Here is a 24,413-nt window from a genome sequence, read left to right as displayed (position 1 = left end):
TTTACAGTAGACTAAATACACAGTACCTTGCAACATTTGCTCAGCCATTTACGACAGCATTTAACTCAATCCTTTGACACATGCAAGTTTGTATAATCCGAGACACCTTTCAATATATAAACAAATGTGGGTGTGAATTCTGCCCCAGCTGTCGCTTTTTCTACACACAAGTCTTCCTTGTACATCTGCAGTGCACAAGGGTACTAATACTAGTAGTAGATTCCTGTGTCGGTAATTGCATTTGAATGCATCTGTAACAGCAGAATCATTTAATATAAAATTGTACCTCAACCTATATTTGTAGGCAATGGCACATGATGTCCTATTTGTAAATCATCAATATTTTACTACCAAGAACTGCTTTTACAGTGTTCACTATTAATGAAAGTGGGAAAGAAAAAACAAACAAACTGAAGTGTTTACTATCAATATTAAAACTACTGATATGAAATATGTAGCCCAATAATGGCTATTGTCATAGTAGTTTCTATGGTACTTTGTTTCACGAGGAAATCAATTCAGAACATTTCTTTCTTTCTTTTTCCATGCGACTATTGATCACCTTACAATTTTACGAATGTAGTAATACTTGATTGCCATAGCATATGCTTATATGGATTTTTTTTTTCTCAATAACTAGCAAACATCAAGAATGACACTATACAGCATGTGATGGATCTCCAACACATACAGTGCATCCAATCCACTGTATCACATTAACACAAAAAAAAATACACACTGTCCTGCAACTTTAATATCCTCACATACCTCAAAACCTGTGCGTGTTTTTAAAACTCTTATACAATTGATATGCTTGAATGGCAAGGGTGCAATAATTACAAGAGTAGTGATTTATGCAGTAGTATGTACACCACTGTGACTCTCAGATTTTGATCAGCCATGTAACATGTCCAATCCATATGAAATTATTTTAGTTAACACAATATTACAAAAGATGAATTAGGCAGCATGCATGTTGTACGGTGTATCCAGTATAGTGTACATGTATTTTAAAATGAGACAACTAAGTTTTGATGTATGTTCCGCCTCAAGTTTCCCATGCTTTATTAGTACACCAAACAACCTCTGGCATTGAATACTCTATAATAGTGGATGTGATAATAACATATCACATGGATACATTTAAAAGGGATTAAACTATTGTTGTCGGGCTTTTGGGTTATTTCCCCATCATTTAAGTTCAGTTGTTATTGTCCAACCTTCATTGTGATCAGGAAAAGAAATCAGTTAAATTTGCCCTGGAAAAAAGGGACTTACATTAAACATTATAATTTCATATCTTCCATAGACAGTTGGGATACAATAACTTTGGTAACTGATACAGTATACTTGATGATTACCTGAACTCCTCTATGAATGAGGAATGTTGTATTTTTGAAACACACACAGAAAATAGGAATAAAACAACTCTAAAGCACTTGAGAGGCGAGGTGACCAAGAAAATGTTCTCTCAAGAGGGCTAAACAAATGTCATACATTTTTCTGAACAGTCATTTACTTGAATTTGAAAGAAAATCATACTCATAGGGCATCTGACCATGAGATTAAAAAATGCTCAGATTTTCATTTTTTTTTTTCACTTAAAACAATGCATCGGAGCAATACAAAAACGTGCAATACCTCTGTTTCAGACCAGTACAGAAGGTTTGTACAAAAATTATGTTTTTTCTCTGTTATCTTCAGTTGTTGGGGTCCAGCATTTACAACAGATCCACAGTATGAATTAATGTAATTGAGACTAGCATTTCTTGGTGACCATGTGTTCTAAACAGACCTGTTCAAAGTCTCCTCATAAGAACATTAAAATGATAAATGCTGGATATCACATGCTATATCTACATTAATTGTACAAAAGATGTGAGTGGGCAGTCAATGTAGCTCACTAGATACTTTGGTTTTTAGAAAGTGCATTAAATAAATTTGGATAATAAAATTATTGGATGATTCATCGCTGGGCAACAAGAAAATAAAAAATTATCCTGCGTTCAAGTTCTGAAGACACTAAATGCAACATCTGTCTTTTTTTATAACCATGTACAACTTTACTCAGTGATGAAGGTGTGTTAGCTCATGTTAGTGTTTGTTAGTGCTCCAATTGCTATACAAATAATTTTTATACCACACCCTATAAGTCATGCGATTATGAAAATCGTGTAGTCTACCATTCCAAACACCTGCATTTACTTAAAGCATTGATTTCAGTTGTTATCCAATTGAGGATTCAGGGTTAGGCGAATAGCTTGCCAAAAGCATGATGTGGGAAGCAAGCGAAAACATTAAATAGCATGAGGCTTTTTGCTACAGTATATAATACTCAGGACTGGACATCTTCTGGCATGCTGGCTGCAATCTCGATACATACCATGGACCGTTCTCTGTACGTTCGTCTGATGGCAACTAATTACTGTCTCTCGCAACCAATTCGAATCTCAATTGCAAATTCATCTGTGTGAAGGATAGTCAAGTGATGCATCGCGTGCAATGAAATAAATTTCTTCAATGGAGCGGCAGTTTTGTTTGAGTATCGGAAATCCACATTGCGATGTCATTTCATTAATACATGACATTTAGGGAACCAACTGCACAAAAAAAACAAACTAGAAATGTCGCTTTGGCGACTGGTATGCCTCCGCCATAATGCATGATTTTCCCAATAGGTCTAGATAGTACATGTGGACACTGTGTGATTATATTTTCACAAAATTGGCAAAATATTGAAATGACAAGTTTGTCACAAATGTGTTGAATGTTCACCTTCCTTGACCTAGGTTTAATTAGATGAATAGGAGAGCATGTATCTAGGGATTTAAGGACTTTAACTTGACTTTGACCCATTCATACATTTAGGCATTGAGTAATTTTCAAGGTACAGGTGTGGAGAAAAAGTGCAATTTCTGAATTGAATAGTAAATTGTTACCATTTTTATCTGGCCCTTGACCCTAAAATTCATAAGATAATTACTTTCAGGTAGAACATGCATAATATGTACTCAAAGTTTCAAGGTAACTTGAGCCACTTCCGAGATATGGAGGAAAAAGTTAGTTCAGCACTTTCACTTGATCTTTGACCTTTTGACCTTTGAGGCAAAAAAAGAAAAGAAAAAAACCTTCCAGAGAATTTCTATTAGGTTACACACACATACACCAAATGTAAAAAAATAACCCTGCTGGCATTGCATAAATATGAGGGTAATAGTAAAATTTTGAAGTCTTGCACTTGACCTTTGACCCCTGACCTTTGACCCCATGAACCCTACATTCACTTCCAGTCAGTACATGTATATACTATGTTCCATGAAGATACCTTGAACAATTTTCCAAGGTACACAGAAAAAGTTTTTTACTTGACCTTTTGACCTTTGACCTTTGACCTCATGACCCAAACTTTCACCAGAGAATTGTAATTGGGTAATACATGTATACACTAAGTTTCAAGAAAATCTCTTCAGGCATTCAATAGATATGGTGGAAATAGTGAAATTTTATGTATTTGACCCTGACCTTTTGACCTTTGACCTTTGACCTCATGACCCAAACTTTCACCAGAGAATCTTAATTGGGTAATACATGTATACACTAAGTTTCAAGAAAATATCTTCAGGCATTCAATAGATATGGTGGAAATAGTGAAATTTTATGTATTTGACCTTGACCTTTTGACCTTTGACCTTGAGCATGTGCACCCAAAAGTTGATAGGCACAACTTCACCCCCTAATACACATACATGCCAAGTTTCATTAGAATACCTCAACAAGTTTCGATAGTTACCTTGTCCACAAAATTCATTACGGACGGACGGAAGGACGGACGGACGGACGGACGGAAGGACGGACGGACGGACGGACGGAAGGACGGACGGACGGACGGACAACCCGAAAACATAATGCCTCCGGCACCACTTCGTGGCGGAGGCATAAAAACAACACACATAAATGTACACGAAAACTGTCGGTCAATTTATCTATCAAAATCTCCAGCTAGCATAATTCAGGCAATTTTTGCCATTATGCCATTCACAATCAATTACACCAAACTTTCCTCAATTACATGATAGAATACCGACTAACTATAAAGGTTTTGTCATTTCATTCCACTACCCTTGTGCAAATCTGAGGTGTTCAGACTGAGATATCATGACGTTTGTTGCAACGTGATGCAACACTGAAATATTAGAAAGGTTTCTGTATATTTTACAGGGTCAAGATTTTATTCCTGCGTGTCATTGCTCATGCACAAAACAGATAGATATGTTGAGAATGATAACACAGTATGTTGAGAATGATAACACAGTATGTTGAGAATGATAATACAGTATGTTGAGATGGTTCAATCAGTCTGTCATTTTCACTCTGTTGCATTCTGAAGTCAAATATCATGATCTGAGTGTTCTTCAGATACTCTCGCTATTTTTTTCGCAAGGGTTTACTGTACGAGCTGAAATTTTCGCGAACAGATATTTTCGCGAATTGCTACTTGGAGGACATTTTCGCGTGTTGTTTATTTCGCGGTTACGAGGGTCTAACTGAACTTAGTTAATCATACGTTGTTATTTTCGCGTGTTGTTATTTTCGCGGTTTGAAGGCGATTCGCGAAATTTGCAAAAATAAAACCACCGCGAAAATTTCAGCTCGTACGGTAATTTTCACAAATTTTGCGAATCACAGTTGAATCGCGAATTTAACAACACACGAAAATGTCTCGATGCACTCAGGTGATAGTGCATTTACTTTTGCAGCGAAAACAACATCTCGCGAAAATGTCTATGACCTCCTCATTCGCGAAAATATCTGTAAGCGAAAATAACAGCGTATACAGTAGAAATAAAAAGAAAACAAAACAAAATAAACCAGGAATGGAAGTTTGATGTGTACTTATATGCAGGTAATGGTATTGGAATACATGATGATGCATAGCATCTTTGATACCTCTGTAGGATGCACACAAAACTTGGTGCAATGTATGAATGTAGTGGATAGCATCACTCTGTTTAATACTCAGCCAGTCTGGGAAGATTTTCCATGACAGGTTGCACTATTCTCACCAGGAAACAGACAAATTGACAGATAATTATACCAAGCTTTAGGGCATTCTGTCACTTAAATAGCCTATTCTTGTAAAATCATCACTCTGGTTGCTACCAATAATCATGTGTCATGTCCTACCATGTATTTTCCTTAAATGAATTTATTTCCCCCTCCTATTCTTTTCTTTGTTTTGTTCTGTTTCTTTCTTTGTTTTTGACAAAGCCACCCTTTTGATATCAAAGGTCCTGTTTACCATTGGGAACAGTGATTCAAAAAAATTTCAAGATATGATATCTATTGCATATGTGTAAGTCTGTATTACCACAAAACATCCTACCATATAAAATTTTCGCGACACAGCCTAAAATATAAGGAAATTCTGTACTTTTCTCAATAAACCGTAACTGCAGATGGTTTAGTCTGGAAGCATTTTCATTTTGAAAAACGTTCATAATTTGTATATCTAACAATACCTAACATCGATTTAAGCGATTTAAATTTTTACAGTGGTTGTCTCTATCCCTAACTCACATTTGAGAAGAACTATTTTAAAGCACTAATGCTGGGTTTTTGTTTCATCTGCAAATGGTAAATTATGCCTTTAATGATTCTTGCATCCTTACCACCATCCATCCGGTTCGGAGAAATATGACTACACCAAAGATGTTGATCATGCATGAGGTGAAGACGCCATCCCAGGTACCAAAGAGGACCGGTTCCCTCACAAAGAAGTTGGCTTTCCACCATGGCGTCTGGCTATGACTGCTTTGCCCTGCCTAAAAATGAGGAGAAAAAAAAAAAAACAAGAAAAGAAATGATTAAATACAGATCTTGATGAGATTTATCATTTGGTGTACATACCTTTACTGTGTTACAATAGAAATCAGCAGTAGATGTGAAACAAGGACAAACATAAGTAACATAAAAAATAAAAGAATATTTACTGACAAAAGGCAAAACTTCAGTCATCAAAGCCATTACATCTAAAACAAAATAATTTGAGTTTTAGGCTTTAAAGATGGGTACTGAAAACATGAATTGACTTTTATCACATCATTGAATGGATTTGGCAAATCTTAATATGACTAGATAGCTTTGCAGCATTTTTTTATTTTTTTTTACTGATTACAATAACATGCTTGTGATGGTTGACCACATAATGAAAATAGAGAGATAATCAGGCATAATAGTCCTATTCTGAAACCTGAAAGAATAAATAATTCCTTTATTACGTCACAAATTATTAAACACACAGGTGGGATCGAATTGTAGAAAGGTACAACCTGAAGAGTGCAGTCTATTAAATGTAAATTATTGATGCATAGTCCAAGTGCACTTTTGATATTTTTCTGAAATACATGTTTTCAGAAAAACAAGATGTGATACTTTAGATCATGTTTTTACGTTATACGTGTACCTTGTACAGGTGTACTCTGTGCATTGCACTACACTGATTTTAGTAAAGCTCTGATCAATCTTCTGCATTAAATCCATTGTACAAGGTACCATGTACATTTGTACTAAAACGAAATCGAAAGGTGCTGCTGTGTTGTTGTTGTTGTTTTGCTGTGTTTAGCAAAACTAGACACAATGACAGCAAACTATACATGTACCAGAGAGACAGAGGTACAGTTTACATTGTATTAAAAATGCTTATCAGGTCTGTATTATCTGCTACCATGAACAACACAGCTCCTAGACAGTGTAGAGATCACAGAATGCTTGGCACAATCAACAGTGAAGTGGATGGTATAAAAAGGCTATTCCTGCACTTTGAGTGCTTCCAGATTTGGCAATGTACGAATTATTCCTCGGCTGTTTAATAGCAAAGTCCAAAGCAGAAAGCATTTCCAGTGAAAAGTAGGATGGAATTCCCAAGTATGTACATACGGGATATTAATACACAATCGTACTTGGGCAAGTGTCTACATACACATGGAAAATGCCTAACTACAGCAAAATTAGCTCATCCTCAACAGATTGATATTTGGACACCATAAAAACCTGCTAAACTTTGCTATGTGTACAGCTCATGCTGTTCCCAATGTCCAAAAAACAGGGATTTGCTATGAGTGCACTTGCTGATATTTTTAAAGGTAATGCCTACAGCCCGAACAATACACAGCATACAACATCATGCAAAATGTGCATTAATTTGCAGGTTATAATGGCTTGGGCTCCATTTTGTGCATGGTATGTATTTCATAGCCTTTTCTATCAGATCAGGAACTTTGATTCTACACACAACTGCAGTTGCAGGTACTTAGTAGTTTGGTTTTGTATGGGAAAGACAGTTTTCCAAATGTTTAAATCTCATAGAATGGTGATTCCTGGTTCCTAAAATCAGACCCTGGAACTATTCACACTATGCTTTAAAATCAGAAATTTTTATAACACATTCAACTTTCATTTCTGTTTCAAAACAAATTGATGCAAAATACTTTTGGGGATGCACATTACAAAGTGGATCAAATAGAACTTGTAAAGTAGACAGTTACTTGCTTGTCTGTATATTTGGCTGAGGGATGAATTCAAGTACTGTAAAACCTGAATATTTCGCGAGGTCTGGTGCTATTTGTCAAACTTTTTTAGAAACACACAAAAATATTATCTCTGATCCTGATATGAAAGTGACATGCATGCATACATTTTCTCCATTCAGTATAAAGCTGTACTACACAAGTGAAAATTTAACCAATCGCCAAATCGTCATGAAGGCCCAACTCACAAAAAAAAAAATACATATACTTACTATTCATGGTGTATATTGTACAGTATGTTTATTCATTCCAAGATACATTGTATGGAGCTTTGCACTAATTGTCACGAAACATAAAAGTCAACATTTGAAATACATCCCCCCCCCAAAAAAAAGTAATAATAATAACAACCCATGCAGCATACATTGCACACAGAAATTCACATACTAGCATTCTCTTTAAAAATCTACCATACAATTTGTACTTCAATGACCAGTACAATTGTACAGTAAAATTGTGTCCACTATTGAGTCTGTCAAACGTTTACGACAGAACTAGTTTTACAGGTTATAATGCACACCTTTTGTACAATGTGCACAACACAGTAAATGAGAGTGTAGGAAATATTCACGCCGGCCTGGAGGTAATCTGCACGGGATCAATGAAATCAATCTGTAGCATTGTAGGGCATGTAGGCTGCTACTCAACACTGCACAAAGCCTCACTTTGTAGGTCGCTGATGTACACAGTGTATACAACTATTTATGTGCGTACTTCTCCACTTTACATTGTCAAAACCACTGCTGTCCAACAGCGGACAGAGTTATATTGTACGGATACAGTACTAAATTGTATTTTATCAAAATTGTCCTACCCGTAACTACACATACAGTGTACAGTTTGTATTTTATGTATAAACTACTTTACAGGTGTATGTGTACACGTTGTATGCTTTTGGATGCATTGTAAATTAAATGATAAATACACATTTTATGTACAACCACAGCTGTACAGTGTATTATGCAATATGTGTACAGTAATATACACTGTATATGGATAAGGGTACTGTCCAGTACACTGTCAATGTTGTACATTATACACTGCATTGTGTAAAGATCCAACATGGCATTTCCAAAACCTTTTACAGTCACGTTTGAATACAGCTGTAGGTTGTGTCAAAGTTACACCTTCTACACAAGTTTATACCCATACCAATCACATCACATCCAAACGCTGACTCTACATAAGTTGTACTATTATAATAAATGTACCGGTAGTGCTGTACAATATTAGCTCTATGAGGTTTGATGAGGTGCTGCAGAATAATAAAAAGGAAATGACCCTCACTATTTTTTTCAACATAAAAAAACATATATTGATAGTGCATACCATACAAGAACATTTATTTTATGAAGTCTGTCAATCAAGCTACAAATTTGCATTTATTATGTTGTACACTGTACATGCCATAGGACCTAGTGGAAAGGAGTACTAGTATGATGTCCATTTTATACAATATTTGTACCATGCTGTACTCTGTGAAGAGCACAACAACACCACCAGAATTCTGGGATGTGCTAGCTACTGCAGCATGGACAATATAGGTTGGTACAGCATCCACTATTGAAATACATACGTACACCCTGCACACATTGTACACACCATACATATGTGTGGTGTACTGGGTGCTGTTCGTTATCCCAAGGTTCGATATTTCGAAGGTTCGTTATTCCGAAGGTTCGTTAATCTGAAACACGCAAATTCCCTATACCTAGAGGTTCATTAATCCGAAAATGAAAAAGGGTTCGTTAATCCGAACATTTGTGGCGTTATTCTGAAGGTTCATCCGAGAATGAAATTCGGAAAAACGAACCTTCGGAATATAGAATCTTCGGACAGAAGAGCCTTCAGAATAACGAACCTTCGGAATGACGAGCTGTAACCGGTGTACTTGCCTACAGGGTACAATTTTTAACTAAGTACTGTAAAAGTGGAAATTTTCGCGGTGTTGAAATTTTTGCGCATTTCCAGAGCTGCCAACTTTTGTAAAAGCCTTTCAGTACTATGATGGCTGAAAATCAGTAATTTGCACCTTTTTTGAGTGAAAATCAGTAATCCTTAACAGTGTTATAGAATTTATCACAGACAATGATTTCTAAAATCAGTAATTTGCTTGTAACCTTCAGTATTCTTGTCCAATTTCAGTAAAATTACTGAAAATCAGTACTAGTTGGCAGCTCTGCATTTCGCGCAACCAGAAACTAGCGAGAAAATAAAAGCACGCAAATATTTTTGCTTGCCATATGATCCCATGAGTGATGTCTTGATTCCGTGGAATCAAAAACACGCGAAACTCTTCTTACCCTGCCAAGCAGGAAAAATTAGTCGCACGAAAATATCCACATTTACAGTATGAAACTGTGGGGCACAAATTATTCTACACAGTAGCTGTGCATGTACAGTTAAGGGGCCTACAGTGTGTACCGGTATGTGGTCAGAATGAATATTTTATGCAACTGCTGGACATTTGCCTGGCACTAGAAATGCAGCCCCATATTTCGATATTGTAAAAAACTACATGTACACTGACTTGTGTATTTATACACAATATTTGTATTTTATACAGTGTATGTTCACAGCGCATAATAAGAATACATGTGTGCCCTTTTCGGGTAGAGGGAAAATCTCTGGTAACACTTAACTTTTGTTCTTTCCTGCTCTGTGAGTAATCACATATCACTAGTACTGTAAAAGAGGAAATTTTCTCGGTATTGAAATTTTCGTGCATTTCGTGCAACCCGAAACTACAGCTGTAGCGCGAAAATATTAAAAAAGCACACGAATATTTTTGCTTGCCACATGTTCCAGTAATTGATTAAGTATCGGTTCCGCGGAATTAAAGACATGTGAAACTCTTCTTACCCCACCCTGCGCGAAAAATTAGTCGCGCTAAAAAATATCCACTTTTACAGTATTGTACTGCACAGTACACTGTATACATGTGTACACTCCACATATTTAAAACTTTGACAGTACAGCGTAGAGCCAGGACGGTGACAGCTGTTCCATATTGCATGGACAGTGTGAAGGTGATATCACCTCACTCTAATCAAAGCATCTACACAAAGGTTGTACACAGGGTACACTGTTTACTCATGGGCATTACAAAATTAAACACACTACGGTACCCTGTATTAGCTTTTAATGTGTGATACTGTGTACAAACAACTCCACTTTGCAAATGACATAAAATGATTTGCCTAAAGTTTACAATTATTTGCACTCAAGTGTGTATGTATGAGAAAATAATGTCTGTCAAGATCTATCATTAGGGGAAAATTATGTTCGTCAGTCACAGGTTAGATTTGGATGGCTTCACATTTGTATGATACAGACAGAGTGTTACGGAACTTTTGCATTTAAATACAAATTGAAACAAATGTACACACATCTGCCTTAAACCCAGTAAGCATAATTTGCACATTGCATGATAAACTATGCAGAACACATTTTGTGTGAGTTTACCACATGGCTTTTATGCTTCATTACCTAATAAATTCTGCCTGCTTGCAGACATGTGACAAGGACATGAGAAAGATTGACAGCCTCCAGAACAAAGCAGGTTAATGAGAGCTAAAAAGGCAAGTGAATTGAAAATAGGGGTAAAATGAGAGAGAAAGAGAGGGGGGGGGGGAGACAGCTACATTGTGCGAATTAGAAGGAGGGGTGTTGATGAGGGCTGTGATGATAACTATCAAGAGTGTGAAGGAGACTATGGAACGACAGAGAAGGAACGGTCAACCAATGAAAGCCGAGTATGTACGCCCATGATTTTTTATCATGTCTACTACTAAAACACTGATTAATTCAGTGGTTATTTACGTCCATGTAGGGCAATTTGTTAATCAGTTGCAATGAAAACATCTCGACGGAAGAATTTCATGAATTTTGAATAATTACGCAGTACCCGCTGCATGCTATTTACAAGGATTAGAACCGACACTTGCTGTCGGGCAGAAGCTCGGTGGTCTAGTGGAGATGACACCTGTCTGGGAGATCGTACAATTGTACATGTAGGTTCGAATCCTGCTCGAGTATGTACGCCCACAATTTTTTATCATCGCTACTACTAAAACACTGATCAATTCAGTGGTTGTTTACGTCGATGTAGGGCAATTTGTTAATCATTTGTAATGAAAGCTGCTCAGCAAGTCTGAAATAAGAAAAGCATGGATTCCCCACCCCCTCCCCTTTCCCCTCCCATCCCAAATGAGAAACCACACAAATTTGTCTCACCCTCAAAGGCTAGACAGTGAACTGGATAAAAGCATGCATACGTGTGGAGTTCTCCAAATGAGATGCCTCAAAGCTGTCCTGGATTGCATCAAGCGACAACACCATTACAGACAAGTGGAGTAGAAAGAGCACCTTGCAGATTTTTACGGCAGGAAATTGCATCTGCCCGAGCATTGATCTGATCCTCGATTCAGGCCTCAAGAAGCGTGGCTCTGCGACAAAAGCTCTGGCGGCACATATCGTAGCCTGGAAAAAAATTGTCATACAGTGCACACCACTCTTCAAATACCAAGAGTCTGATTTGAGTAGCATACAATGTCATGAATGAAAGCCAACATTATTTTGAACATCAAAATTTAATTGTCTAGATTTTAACTGAAATGCTGAAATACACTAAGTATGTAATTATTATATTTATTTTTTTTTTTGCCATCACAAAGTAATACAAATTGTACAACTTGTACGATGTACCGTATACCTTGGTAAAGTGCAATCTATCAAATGTGACCCGCTACAACAAAATGGTCCTAAAGTCGCGCAAGGTCGAAGCCGTGAAAGTCGAGTTTGAAGTTAGAGCATCAAAATTGGTCGAAACTTACGATTTTCTGAATTTGACATATTATTAGAGTCTAACATGTCTTCTATCATCTGTCGAAATTTTGAAGCAAAATGATGAAAGGAAAGACCAAAAAATAGCGTTTTTCTGGGCCATGTTTTTTTGGCGTTTCACCGAAGCAGAAACTGATTCGAACATTTGGATTGAGCGCCACACATAGGCTCCGCCCCTAACAACGACCAGAGTGATCTCATTGGTCAGTTTGCTGCTTGCCGCTAACCGAAGCGTGAAGCTCGCACACTGCCCAGTCGACTGGTGCATGCGGGCGGGGTGCGCTATGCCTAGCTGCTTCTCCTGACATCCTTGTCACTGATTCGTCGGTGAGGAGACCGCCGACACTGCGTTTGAATGAGCATTTCGGGGGTTGCTAGGGCTTAACTTCTATTGTCCGGAGGTGAATACTGACTTGCGTGTCTCTTGATTGTGATTGCGTCGCAAGGAGAACTTTTAGGCCGCAGCCGATTATTTCTATAAAGCATGTTATATATCAATTTAAAGCAGAAAGATTAGGGAATTGTGTCATGCAATTTTCAAATAATCGACCTCGCCCGACTTTAGGATCATTTTGTTGTAGCGGGTCACAAATAGAGATGCATCATCTATAAATAATAGACTGAATACTTGACAGATATTAATATCAGTCAACAACTGAGAGTCTATTCTGAATAGCTACATGAATATGATGACACAATGAGTAGGTAATGAAAGTAATCTGAGTGGAAAAAAAAAAAGAGTCTTGAAAGTATAAAAAAGAGTGTACTTTTTTAATGGTAACAAGAAGCCAAGACATTCATGATGTATGCACCAAAAAAGTTGGTAGTGGAAAGACGAAACTGCAGGTGCAGAAAGCCTATTATATCAACGCTGACAAGTCATTCATTTTAGCCTAAAAACGTGTTATAAATATGTTCCATTCTTACTGCAGCCATTTAAAGACTGCACCTTTTATCAGACAGCCCCCTAGTATAGCACACATCCTCTCTCATCATCCATTCTCTCTTGTTCGAGGGATGCTACGCCGGTAAAATGAATGCACTCCTACCATACGTTGTATTGCTCACAGTTTGACGTCATTCGGCACAGTGCATGCGGGTCAGTGTGAGAGGAGGAGAGAGGCTAATGAACATATGGGATGTGGCTCCACAGTGCTGTATGGTACAACTATTCTGTGTGGGAGAAACCTGCCGAGGAGAGAATGGCATACTGTAGTGTGTGGCTTAACAACAGCTAGGCAACGGTGTTTCCTATGATAATACGACTGTTTATCATACACTTCGACTCCCAAGAATGTGCAAATATTACCCTGAACACCACATACAATTCGGTGTGTATCTGGATGGTACATGTAGACTGCTGGTAGAACTACTTTATAATCTAGCTCAGACAGATCTACACCATCATCAGACTTGCTTCAGGTAAAAATGTATGTTCAGGAACACAGGTGAAATCTCATTTTGTGCTAGTGGCCATAGCCTGTGAAAATGCAGTGTACCATATGTTCTACAGTACAGTGGACACTTCCAAAGTTGAATAATGCTACATTTTGTAAACCACTCACACAGTGGCATGCCAAACATGTGGCTACAGACAGTGGATTTCTTTGACATTTGAATGTGGCAACTTGTACAATGAATGGTGTTGAAATCAGTACATCATGCAGAGTCGTCTGTATCAAACAGAATTTACTACTTTCTGTAATTTAGCACTGCTGCACAGATTGTAGTATTGAATAATACTAATATTCTAGATGTTCTGATTAAAAAGAAAAACAAAACATTGGATTAAAAGTCTTTTTTAGTAATAGCAGGACCCCTACAAATGCCTTGCTGTACACACGAGTACAGTGCTACACTGTAATCATAATAATCACATTGAGAAGCAAAGAGATACACATCACATCATGAAGAGAGGTTACACAAAGTACAAGGTGTCTTTATAAAGATACAATTCACAAAATTTCTCATGAAAAAAAAAAGATATGTACTGTGATACAGTCAGTGTAGGATCATACGATGCAAAAATTATGTGTGTATTCAAAAAGAGAATATGTTTGCGAGCTACAGCTGTATGTATACAAAAATGTGTACATTATGTGTAATCTGCAGAGACTCCAACTCTCCCGCTCCCGCTTTGGCTGTGTGTCTCCCGTTGGAAAGGATTTCTTACTTAATTTCAGCGTATGTTAAAATATAAGCCTTAGTAGCAAGAAAGAGCATCTAGAACCTTAGAGCTGGACTCCGGCCGCAAAGAATTTCGCGTTTCACGCGCACATTAAGTTGGAGTCTCCCATTTGCTAGGGGTTTCAGATGGGAGAATCTCCAGTGGGGTTGGAGTCTTGAATCTCAATTTATTCGCAAAAATTAAAACATGCAAAAAATATGCAATTGCTCATACACTGTACAACATGTGTCCTTAAGTTCTTTCCATGTACGTGTACACTGTACAATGTGAAGTTGGTTCAGTCGGTAGCACGTCTGCCTCACGATCACGCGGCCCGGGTTCGAACCCGAGTCTGGACTGAGCAATGTTGTGTGTAAGCATACCGCCCCCTCTAGCAAGAGGCAAAACACTCTGTCCCTCGGATAGGACATAAAATGGAGGTCCGTGTATGAGAGAGTAACAACTCATGCACGTAAAAGAACCCGCTTCATTCATTCATCGCAAAGAGCAGGGTGTTTAATAACCCGGTAAGTGGTCCCACCTCACATCCAACTGGACCCCATGGAAGACCAGCTTAGCTGAATATGGGCTATCCGCCATCTTCACAGATGGAAATGAACAAACAAAAGAAAGGAAGCTGTACAAACTGATGAACGGAAAAACATGTATACATGTACACATTGTAGTTACAATGTACATTCTCCACATAATTATATCGCTTGCCTCCTCAACTCTCCTCTTTCTACATATTATGTACAATTCTCGCTATCGCCAATGAAGTAAAAAGTAACCGGATGTGGCTTTTTCGTCAAGATTTAGTGCACTTCGTAGCAAGGGCACTTCCGGCGCGGGGCATAATTTGCACAGCGCTAGCGTGCGCGTACGTGTACCTTACCTATAGCGCCGCGCCGACCACAGATACAGTAGTACAGTATAGGCGGCTGTACCGCCCGAGCCAGCGAGTGGCCAGGCCTGTCATACTCGTACACTGTAGTCCCCGCATGCATTGCCCTAGGCCAGCGGCCGGCCTTGCATTAGCATGCACCATTGCATTTTACACACCACTGCACGCATTTTATAAGCTAATACATACACATATACCGGTACAGCGTACTGCTTGATCATGCGATCGATGTGCACATCACAGATCAGTCATCTCTGCATTTACGCTGAAAATATGCTGGAAAATATTCACCCACCTGATATCGTCATGGAATGCCCATCTTTTTTTTTTTTTTTATTTGTTCTCTATCGAAATGTCGCGAACACAATCGGGAACGAACCGTGATCTCGAACTTATCCTGTCTTCGAAGCAACTTCTTCCAAGTATGAAAGTACGTAGGCACTAGGCCTATACTACCACTACTAGTAAGTCGTGCGTGCACGTACTGCGCTGTGGAGTCACCCGCAAACTTCACCCACGCGGCCATGTCACGTCTCGCATGCCAGTAAGGGTCCTATTTCTGCAGAATTTTGTCATTTATTGTCGTGTGAACAACACATGGCAGCTTCGCAGTAACAACCCATAGTCGTATTAACAGCAATTTCTTTAAAAGAATGGAGAAATTTCAAATCATATCAAAGCTGTAATTCAAGTCGAGAAAAGGGGGGGGCGTTTCATCAACGAGTTCGTCGGAGGTTTTCACCGACGAATTTGCTATCAGCCAATCAGACGCAAGGATTTACACGGACAACTGTTAAAAGCTAATGAAATCCTTGGTCTGATTGGCTGATAGCAAATTCGTCGGTGAAATCTCCGACAAACTCGTTGAAGTACACGTAGAATACAGTCGGTTTTGTGTGTAATTAGCATTTAAATAGTCACATACCACGCGCATACAAACGAAAGTGACTTTGCTACCGGACTATCCCATAATGCACCGTAAATGACGCTTAAATCAACATCCGGGCACTTTTTATGTCATTTGCGATAGCGAGAATTATGTACAGTGGTAGACTCTTCTTTCGTCAAGCCGCGATCCCTACAGGGACTAGTACACATGGTGCTACTGCAAACCTTTCTCCCTCAAAACATTTACACCTGTAGTGGCTCCTAAAAGTGATTTTGAAAGCTAAATGCATCATGTCTATCATATCAAAAAATAATAATAATTAGAGGCATTGACACTGCAGGCTTGATTCTCTCTGTCTCTCTCTCAAAAAAAAATATGGCCATTCAACCATCTGCCCTCGATGTTAGCATTACACTTGAGATCAGGCCAGAAATAATCGTCCAATGCACAGAGGTAACCTCTGACATTTTGGCACACATGCAAGCAAGCCGATTCAATGTAACCTTTGAACAGAATATGGGGTAAAATTCATATTTCACACATAAACAGAATTTATGGCTCCATGGAAATATTTCAGGGGGTGCAAAGAAAGGCACAATAATCATGCTAGTGATATCATACATTTACCACTTCTCTGGTACAGTACCTTTTTACATGGTTATCAACACTACAAATGTTTGTTACCATCTTTACGATAGTACAGTAATTGATTTGACTGTTATTGTTATACACTGTAGTTGTTACAATATACACTGTAGTTGTTACAATATCACAATCTGTTTAACCCGTTGAGGACGAGTCCCAAGTATACTCGGGCAGGTGTCTATGGGAAATGCATGTTATAGCAAAATCAGTCCGTCCTCAACAGGTTAAATCATATCTATAATAATTCATTGAGTGAACATGTTCTTCATACAGAACGTAAAGTACTATGTATTTCTCAGTGTGATAATGGACACCAAGGAGAATTTATTGCATTTGCATGGGCACAATGTATCCATGCCATGAAGCACATGTAACTCACTGACAATTTGTTTATAAATGAAATACGGGTTTTCTCATTGCTACCAACAATAAAGAAAAGAAAAATCATCTGAATGTTGTTCACCTTTTCACTCCATTTTGTGTTTTGAATACTTTCACATACAATTTGTACTGGTCATGTACAACTGTATACATACATTGTACTGTATAACTGCTGTATACACTGTACAACAATCTGAACACACTACGGTATTCTAAACAAACGTGGTTGGTCAGCCGAGGTACTGTCTACTGCATACAGGGTGTACATGATACGGATGTACAGTGTTGTACATGTATACTATGTACTCTTCTTATCAAAATTGGTGATTAAAGTTGCACAGCAACCATGCACAGCACTGTGCTAAGGAGATAATATCTAGTAGGGTCATGGCAGAACAGGTAGCCACTTTTATAGGAAATTATCTACATGGCATGTCAAAGTGTAATGCTGCACTTGTACATTGTACATTGCATACAATAATTAAGCAAGATGCATATTTAATGTACAAATGTAAAATGAATGAATGAGCAAAACCAGCTCTGTTACTTTAATACATTGTATGCATCAAAATGAAATATCACTCCTTACTGTTCAGAATAAAATGTATCTTGAGTTATGCACACACATACAGTGCATAGAATTATTTGTATTCACAGCAAAGCAAACTGTCAAAGCTTTTTACACTTGGTTCTCACTCCAAATGAATCACCCACATGACTGATAGATTAAATGAAACTCAAATGCAAGCAAATCTCTAAAATTTGCAACCTGAAATCGAGACTGAACTCCAAAGTATTAAAGGAGAAAGAAAAAGGAACCCCCCCCCCCCCCCCGGGAAAACAAGTCTCAGCAATGGCTACGAAGATTCAATGTTTCAATATGACATACGTGAAACTATTAAAAAACAAAACAAAACCATTACTAAACACACGAGAAAGGTACACAGTCTGATACATTAAGGAAACAAAGAGAAAAGGGTTCGAGATCAGCACTGTATGATGATTACTTTGAGCCATACTAGATTACCAGCTTAAAGGGACTGTACAGTACTGGTTGAGGTGGGGATTCATGTTTTGAACATTCCTAAGTGAGATAATGAGAAACCTCTCATGAAATATGAAGGAGCATGCAATTTTAAGAAGGCTTTGAACAATGTTTATTTGATGAAAATCGGCTTTCAAATGGCTGAGATATCCAAAAAAGTGATAATAATAAAAGGCGACAGGCCACGCTTTTATTAGGATCTCTTTGTTTCACCTTGTTTTTGGATATCTCAGCCATATCAAAACCGAATTTCATCAAATAAACTTTTGATACCCCTTAGAATTGCAAGCTCTTTGACATTTCATAGAGTGGTTTCTGAATATCTCGCAAAAAGTTAAAAGCTAAATCCTCACCTCGACCAGAACTGTACACACCCTTTAAGGCATTGTGTACCTTATTTTTTCATTTTTACTTCTTTATCTTCAAAAGCACACAACACAACTTTGCTATTACTGAATGAGTACAAATTGGAGGGATGTGAAAAATGATGAAGTTGCAAAGTGGTCCTCGGCAACCAAGAAGAAGCTTCACGCAATCTTCACATGTGGAGTATGCCTGACTGTAATAGTGTATACATTGTACCTGCACATATGCCTCCAATAGGTACTGTTTGTTTTGAAATGCTGTGTAAACTAAAAGTTGAGATTTTCTAGTTTCCTACATGAAGTACACCTGGTATAATTCACCTGTTGAGGACGAGGTGATTTTGCTATTCAACACGCATTAGGTAGACACCTGCCAGAATATACACAGGACTAGTCTTAAACGGGTTTAATGAAATATCACCAAATTCCTTCCAAATGTTTTTGCAGCAAATTACATTGCAGACATTTTAGTCTGAAAACATAACTCCTATAGAGTATACCACATGTATGCATTCTGTACATTATATAATTGTGTGTATTGATTGAAATGAATGCTGATTATACAAACCGTACACTATACAAATTCTTGACCCAAGCTGATTTTGGTTAAATTTTATACACATTTCACAGACATCTGCTTGAGTGTTAGCCGTATAAGGCAGAACTAGTCTTCAACGGCTAAGTATTTGAAATGTAGCTACATTTACGAAGGATGGCTTACAACAATAAATCCTCTAAAGTTGTTCAGGTAATACCGGTAATCACTTGTGCATCAAGCAATGATTCCCATCAAATCATTTAAATAATAACAAATTGTCTAGGATGAGAATTATGAGGGACATTATAATTGTTCATGATGATGCACACTGCAAAGTATTGGTAGACACACTAATGCACTTGTCAATGTAATGACTCACCCCACTACCCCCGGACATGGGTGCGTCATTTCCTCGTTTGGTCCGTCAAATTTGTGACCCAGGTGTTTGTCATTTTACCAGCTTTGTCCGTCAAATTTTTGACCGAGGGGTGCGTCAAAACCCCATCATTGTCGGTCAAATTTTTGACCGAGGGGTGCGTCATGGTACGTCACTTGGCTATGGAAAATAACACGCATTATTCTGAACCGAGGGGTGCGTCACTTGCTATGGAAAACTGCACGCATTTTTGCACGCTACCAGTACCGTATACACGTACCGCGAGTGAAATTACAGTGAGCGTTTTCCCGCGGCAAGTGAAAGTCGGGGAGCGTTTTGGAATAAGAGGGGAAAATGCTTGCCAGAATCTGGCAAACAAATAATTTAAAAGCCACCCTTTCTCCTCACATTTTCTAAATAATATTCTGTGGTGACAAAGACGAATTTTTGACAGTAAAAGAAGCGGCAGCAGAAGAAACTGCCTGCCGCATTCCATTTTCTGCTCGCGGGATTAGCCCGACGAGACGCGCGACACTGCGCTGCAGTATGCATCCACCGGACTAGCAATGGCCGCGCACACACAGCGCATCTGCACACATGTGATTGTCATGTATGGATTGCATGCACAGAATACACACTACAAATGTACGGAATACCCGCTTAGTATCGTAGCATGCAGCAGCGTGATGTACGGTGAATGACGGTACGGTGCTTACAGGGCCAGGGTAAGGGAAACTTGCCGAAACTTTGACAAATTATGTTTACGAACCAAAAGAAAATGGAATTGCTTGAATAAAACGTATGCAAAAATCGTTTCAGTATTTTCGGGGGTGCGTCAAATGTACCGAGGATGTCCGTCAAAAAAGTGACTGTGGTGTTCGTCACTTTCAACGTGTTGTCCGTCAAAAAAGTGACTGTGGTGTTCGTCACTTGCAGCGTTTTGTCCGTCAAAAAAGTGACTGTAGTGTCCGTCAAAAACCCCGTGTGGTCAGTCAAAAAATGACCATGACGCACCCATGTCCGGGGGTAGTGGGGTGCGTCATTACATTGACAAGTGCATAAGAGATTGTAAAAGCTGCCTCACAGTGACATCAGATTATGGGACAAGTGACTGAAAATTAAACAACTCATTGCCTTCACACTAAAGTGAGAATTTGTCAGTCTTTAATTGCATCAAGTACATGTAGTAATACCGGTAAATTCTAAGTGAGAACTCAAAATCATCAGCGACTGTGGCAGGAATTTAAACTACAGACTGTACACTTGTATGTACGTAAAAACTCTTGTTCCTCTCTGGCTGGTGAGTATAAATTTTAAATGGTACATGTAGGGTAAAGGAAAAATGTACACGTATGCAGCTCCAGACGCTCCATCATAGAGGTATTCAGGGAAATCAACTATACAAGGTACAATATTAAAAGGGTTAGTCAAATACCGGTTGGTGATTGGCGAAACACAGTCACGTCATGGAGGTAGATTTGTTATGTTCGCCTATGGGCGAACATTCTTGTTATTCTTGTTCTCCCATGGGAAAACATTTTCACATAACAAATAACCACGCGCACAGTGAATTTGGCTCTGCGCGAGCTAGCGCAATCGAGTGCGTTGTGCGCGTGCTGGACCTTTACGCTAAGCGTACCATGATATCAATAAGGTACGGTGTATAATGTACGGTTTGATGCGCCACTTTCAGAGTGTGAAATCAATTGATAATGATGGTATTTGACTAACCCATATCAATAACAGATGATGACTTTTGTTGTCGGGAACATACCAAACGTTCGACCCTCAGCATTTGAAATGCTATTTCAGGAGGCTATAAGTCCCTTGACTTCGTCTCGGGACTTATAACCTCCCTCAATAGCATTTCAAACCCTTCGGGTGGAACATTCGGTATGTTCCCTTCCCCACCAGTCATCATCTATAATGTATAAAAGAACAGTGATGTGTATAGGCTGAAGGAAAGCCAGTCTTTAAACTTTTTTTTTTTCCATTCAGTGTTCTCCCATTTTGACTGAATGATGTCTTGTCAAAGAAACAATAGTCCAAGGTATAGAAATGCAAAGTGTAGGATTACAAATTTAGGGAGATTCAAGGACTTCCGAACATAATGTATGAAAAAGAACTAGGGTCCACCTCCATTAGATTTTAAGGCATAGTGTCAATCCACACTGTATGAGCAAAAATAGTGGTATACAGTAAAACACAATATTTTCGCAGCATGAAATTTTCACGAGTTGCCTGTAACATTCAATGCATGTAGTGTAGACAAGGACTTTCACATGCATTTTAATTTCACAAATCTTGGCTCTCGCGAAATTAAGCTGTATGCAAACATTCCCCGTTCTACAGTACACTGTAAGACTCACCTGCTGTTCATCAAATAACTCCTGAATCTTCTGCCCACTCTCCCCTTGCTGGTAACCGCTCTCACCGCCGTACCCCGTCAGAGTGTTATCCGAATAGTTTTTGGCATGGCTTTCTTCGCTTAGGCCAAAGCGGCCCCAGTCAATCTCCTTCTTCCCTCCAGCTTTGTTGTCCGTTGTGGGGCTGGGGTCGCCAATCAGTTTCTCCGATCCTTCCCCTCCAGTTCCGCCATTGTAGTCATCAGCCATTGTGTCTCAAATACTGAAGATACAAGACAGCAAAAACAAAAAGTTCAAAAGTTTAAGTTAACCTTCAGAAATGTTTAAAGTAAAATCAGGATGGACGAAGAAGTTTTTATTAAAATCTGAAATACATAGATTGTGCAGCTTCATTTTTTTTTTTGTTCTAAATGAATAGATCCCTAGTGATATTATTTCGCTTTCATACATTGCAATGTGCCCCCCCCCAAAAAAAAGGCCGATGAAGTGTAGACACTCAGCCTACATAATAAAATTTGCAACATTACAATATACTGCAATACACATTCATATCCAGAAAATCAAGTACTTTATCAACAATATCTCCCATAAAGTCATCTGACATCATTGCTAACTATAGCAACAGAACATGGGGGTGTTTCTATTAGTCAGTGCTGACAAGTTGTCAGCGCTGACAATTTCAGTAAAATCCTTGGTTTTGATTGGTTGAGACGCTCTTGTCACTGACTGTTACCATGGTAATTGTCAGCGACTGACAAGTTTTCAGCGCTGACAACATTCATAAAACGGTACCCATGCAGAAACAAACACACATTAATCATGTAGGCCTACATGTTTTAATTGATAATTTGATGTAACTAACATTTTGGATTGATAGATCCAAAGCCAAAGCCTTTATGCTTATTAAAAGCCTAACATTAAAGGAATAAAAAAAAAAGAATCTTGATCTCAATGACAATGAGTCAATCATTATTGCATGATGATGAATGATTGGGGTAAATGAGAAACTACATCCTATAAACGTACTAATAGAACACAACCACCACGACCACAACTTCACAAGCGCAAGCTGTACAAAACAGGTGATTTCGAGTATGATTCAGACCTACTGAGTACTGTAAAAAGTGATAAATATACACCCAGTGATAGGGTTTCTACAGCTGTAGACTGCAAATGTCGTGAACTTGTGTACAAATTATTACAATGCAATGCTATTGTACCATCATCATTTTAATAATAAACACTGTTATAATATGCATAAATAGGGCAGTAGCAGACGTACATGTCTATGGACGGACAGCGCGAGCGCGCGGTGCCGGTGACACCGATATCAAGCAGGGTATTGGCAGAGCGCATCACCTACTCCATCTCATGGGATCCCATTCCACACTGCCATACTATAATGGATGATGGCGATATCATCAACACAAAACAGATGACACGAATTCATTCATACCAGGATGAACTGAAAGACCTGAAATTTATGTCTTACCTTTCATATACAGACTGGCCGCATAATCATCTATTTGAAGTTGAATTTACTGCGGCATACAGACTGTAATTAACAGTTTCACCGACCCCTTGTCATTCTGGCCCGGGTCGAGAAGTCCGCATCCAATATTATTCTTCGATGCTTATGCGTAGCGAGCGCGCATACAGTATACGTACGACGTGGGTACGTCATACAAACACATGCAGTGAGTTTTCGTAGCTAAAAAGATGCAGAGTACGAGGAATCAATCAATCTTTGCCCAAAGAAGAAGAGGTAAGCACTATTTGGGCACCCGTCCCGCTTCATCATGAATATTCATCAGGCAGTAAGATACTGTGCTAGACTGTCCCGCTTCATCATGAATATTCATCAGGCAGTAAGAACCGCTGGATACGCGTATACGCGCCATAGAATGTAAAACGTATTGCCGGGAAATATAAAAATCTCGAAAAATTACATCAACGGGAGATGTTAAAACGTCTCGCCGGGAGATGGAAAAATGTTCAGTTTTGCCGGGAAATGTAAAAACGCTGCCGAGAAATTCCATCGTATTACGGATACATGTTGATGATGAATATTCATGATGAAGCGGGACGGGTGCCCAATTAATAGTGCTTACCCAAAGGGGACGGGCTGTGATACAGTAGTCCCCGCATAATCGGAGACCACTGATAATCGGGTAGTTCGTTCAATTCTTGACGTACAAGCCAGGACCGACTTGTAAACTTGAATAAACAGCTCCGATGCGTGTAAGTTTTATAGCCGGGTAAAGTTGGATCATTATGGGTAAAGGCATTTCGGCAAAACGGAACGA

The 24,413-nt window shown here is 38.7% G+C and overlaps 1 protein-coding gene across 1 annotated transcript in view; it reads right to left on the bottom strand.

The window, feature by feature from the left end:
• Positions 1 to 23,716, bottom strand: part of LOC140240228 (solute carrier family 12 member 8-like) — a 48,694-nt gene extending 24,978 nt beyond the window's left edge. Inside the window, exons 1-3 of the mRNA XM_072320021.1 lie at positions 23,600 to 23,716; positions 22,111 to 22,369; positions 5,670 to 5,822 (exon numbers count right to left, since the gene is read on the bottom strand). Of these exons, the coding sequence (XP_072176122.1) occupies positions 5,670 to 5,822; positions 22,111 to 22,356 (399 nt within the window). The 5' untranslated portion in view covers positions 22,357 to 22,369; positions 23,600 to 23,716. The remainder of the gene's footprint in view (positions 1 to 5,669; positions 5,823 to 22,110; positions 22,370 to 23,599) is intronic.
• Between the last annotated feature and the right edge of the window lie 697 nt (positions 23,717 to 24,413).

Source organism: Diadema setosum, chromosome 16 (assembly GCF_964275005.1).
Source record: "Diadema setosum chromosome 16, eeDiaSeto1, whole genome shotgun sequence".
In the NCBI taxonomy this organism is placed as follows: Eukaryota; Metazoa; Echinodermata; class Echinoidea; order Diadematoida; family Diadematidae; genus Diadema; species Diadema setosum.
The sequence above is the reverse complement of the archived record's forward strand: the minus strand, read 5'-3'. Positions and strand labels throughout refer to the sequence as shown.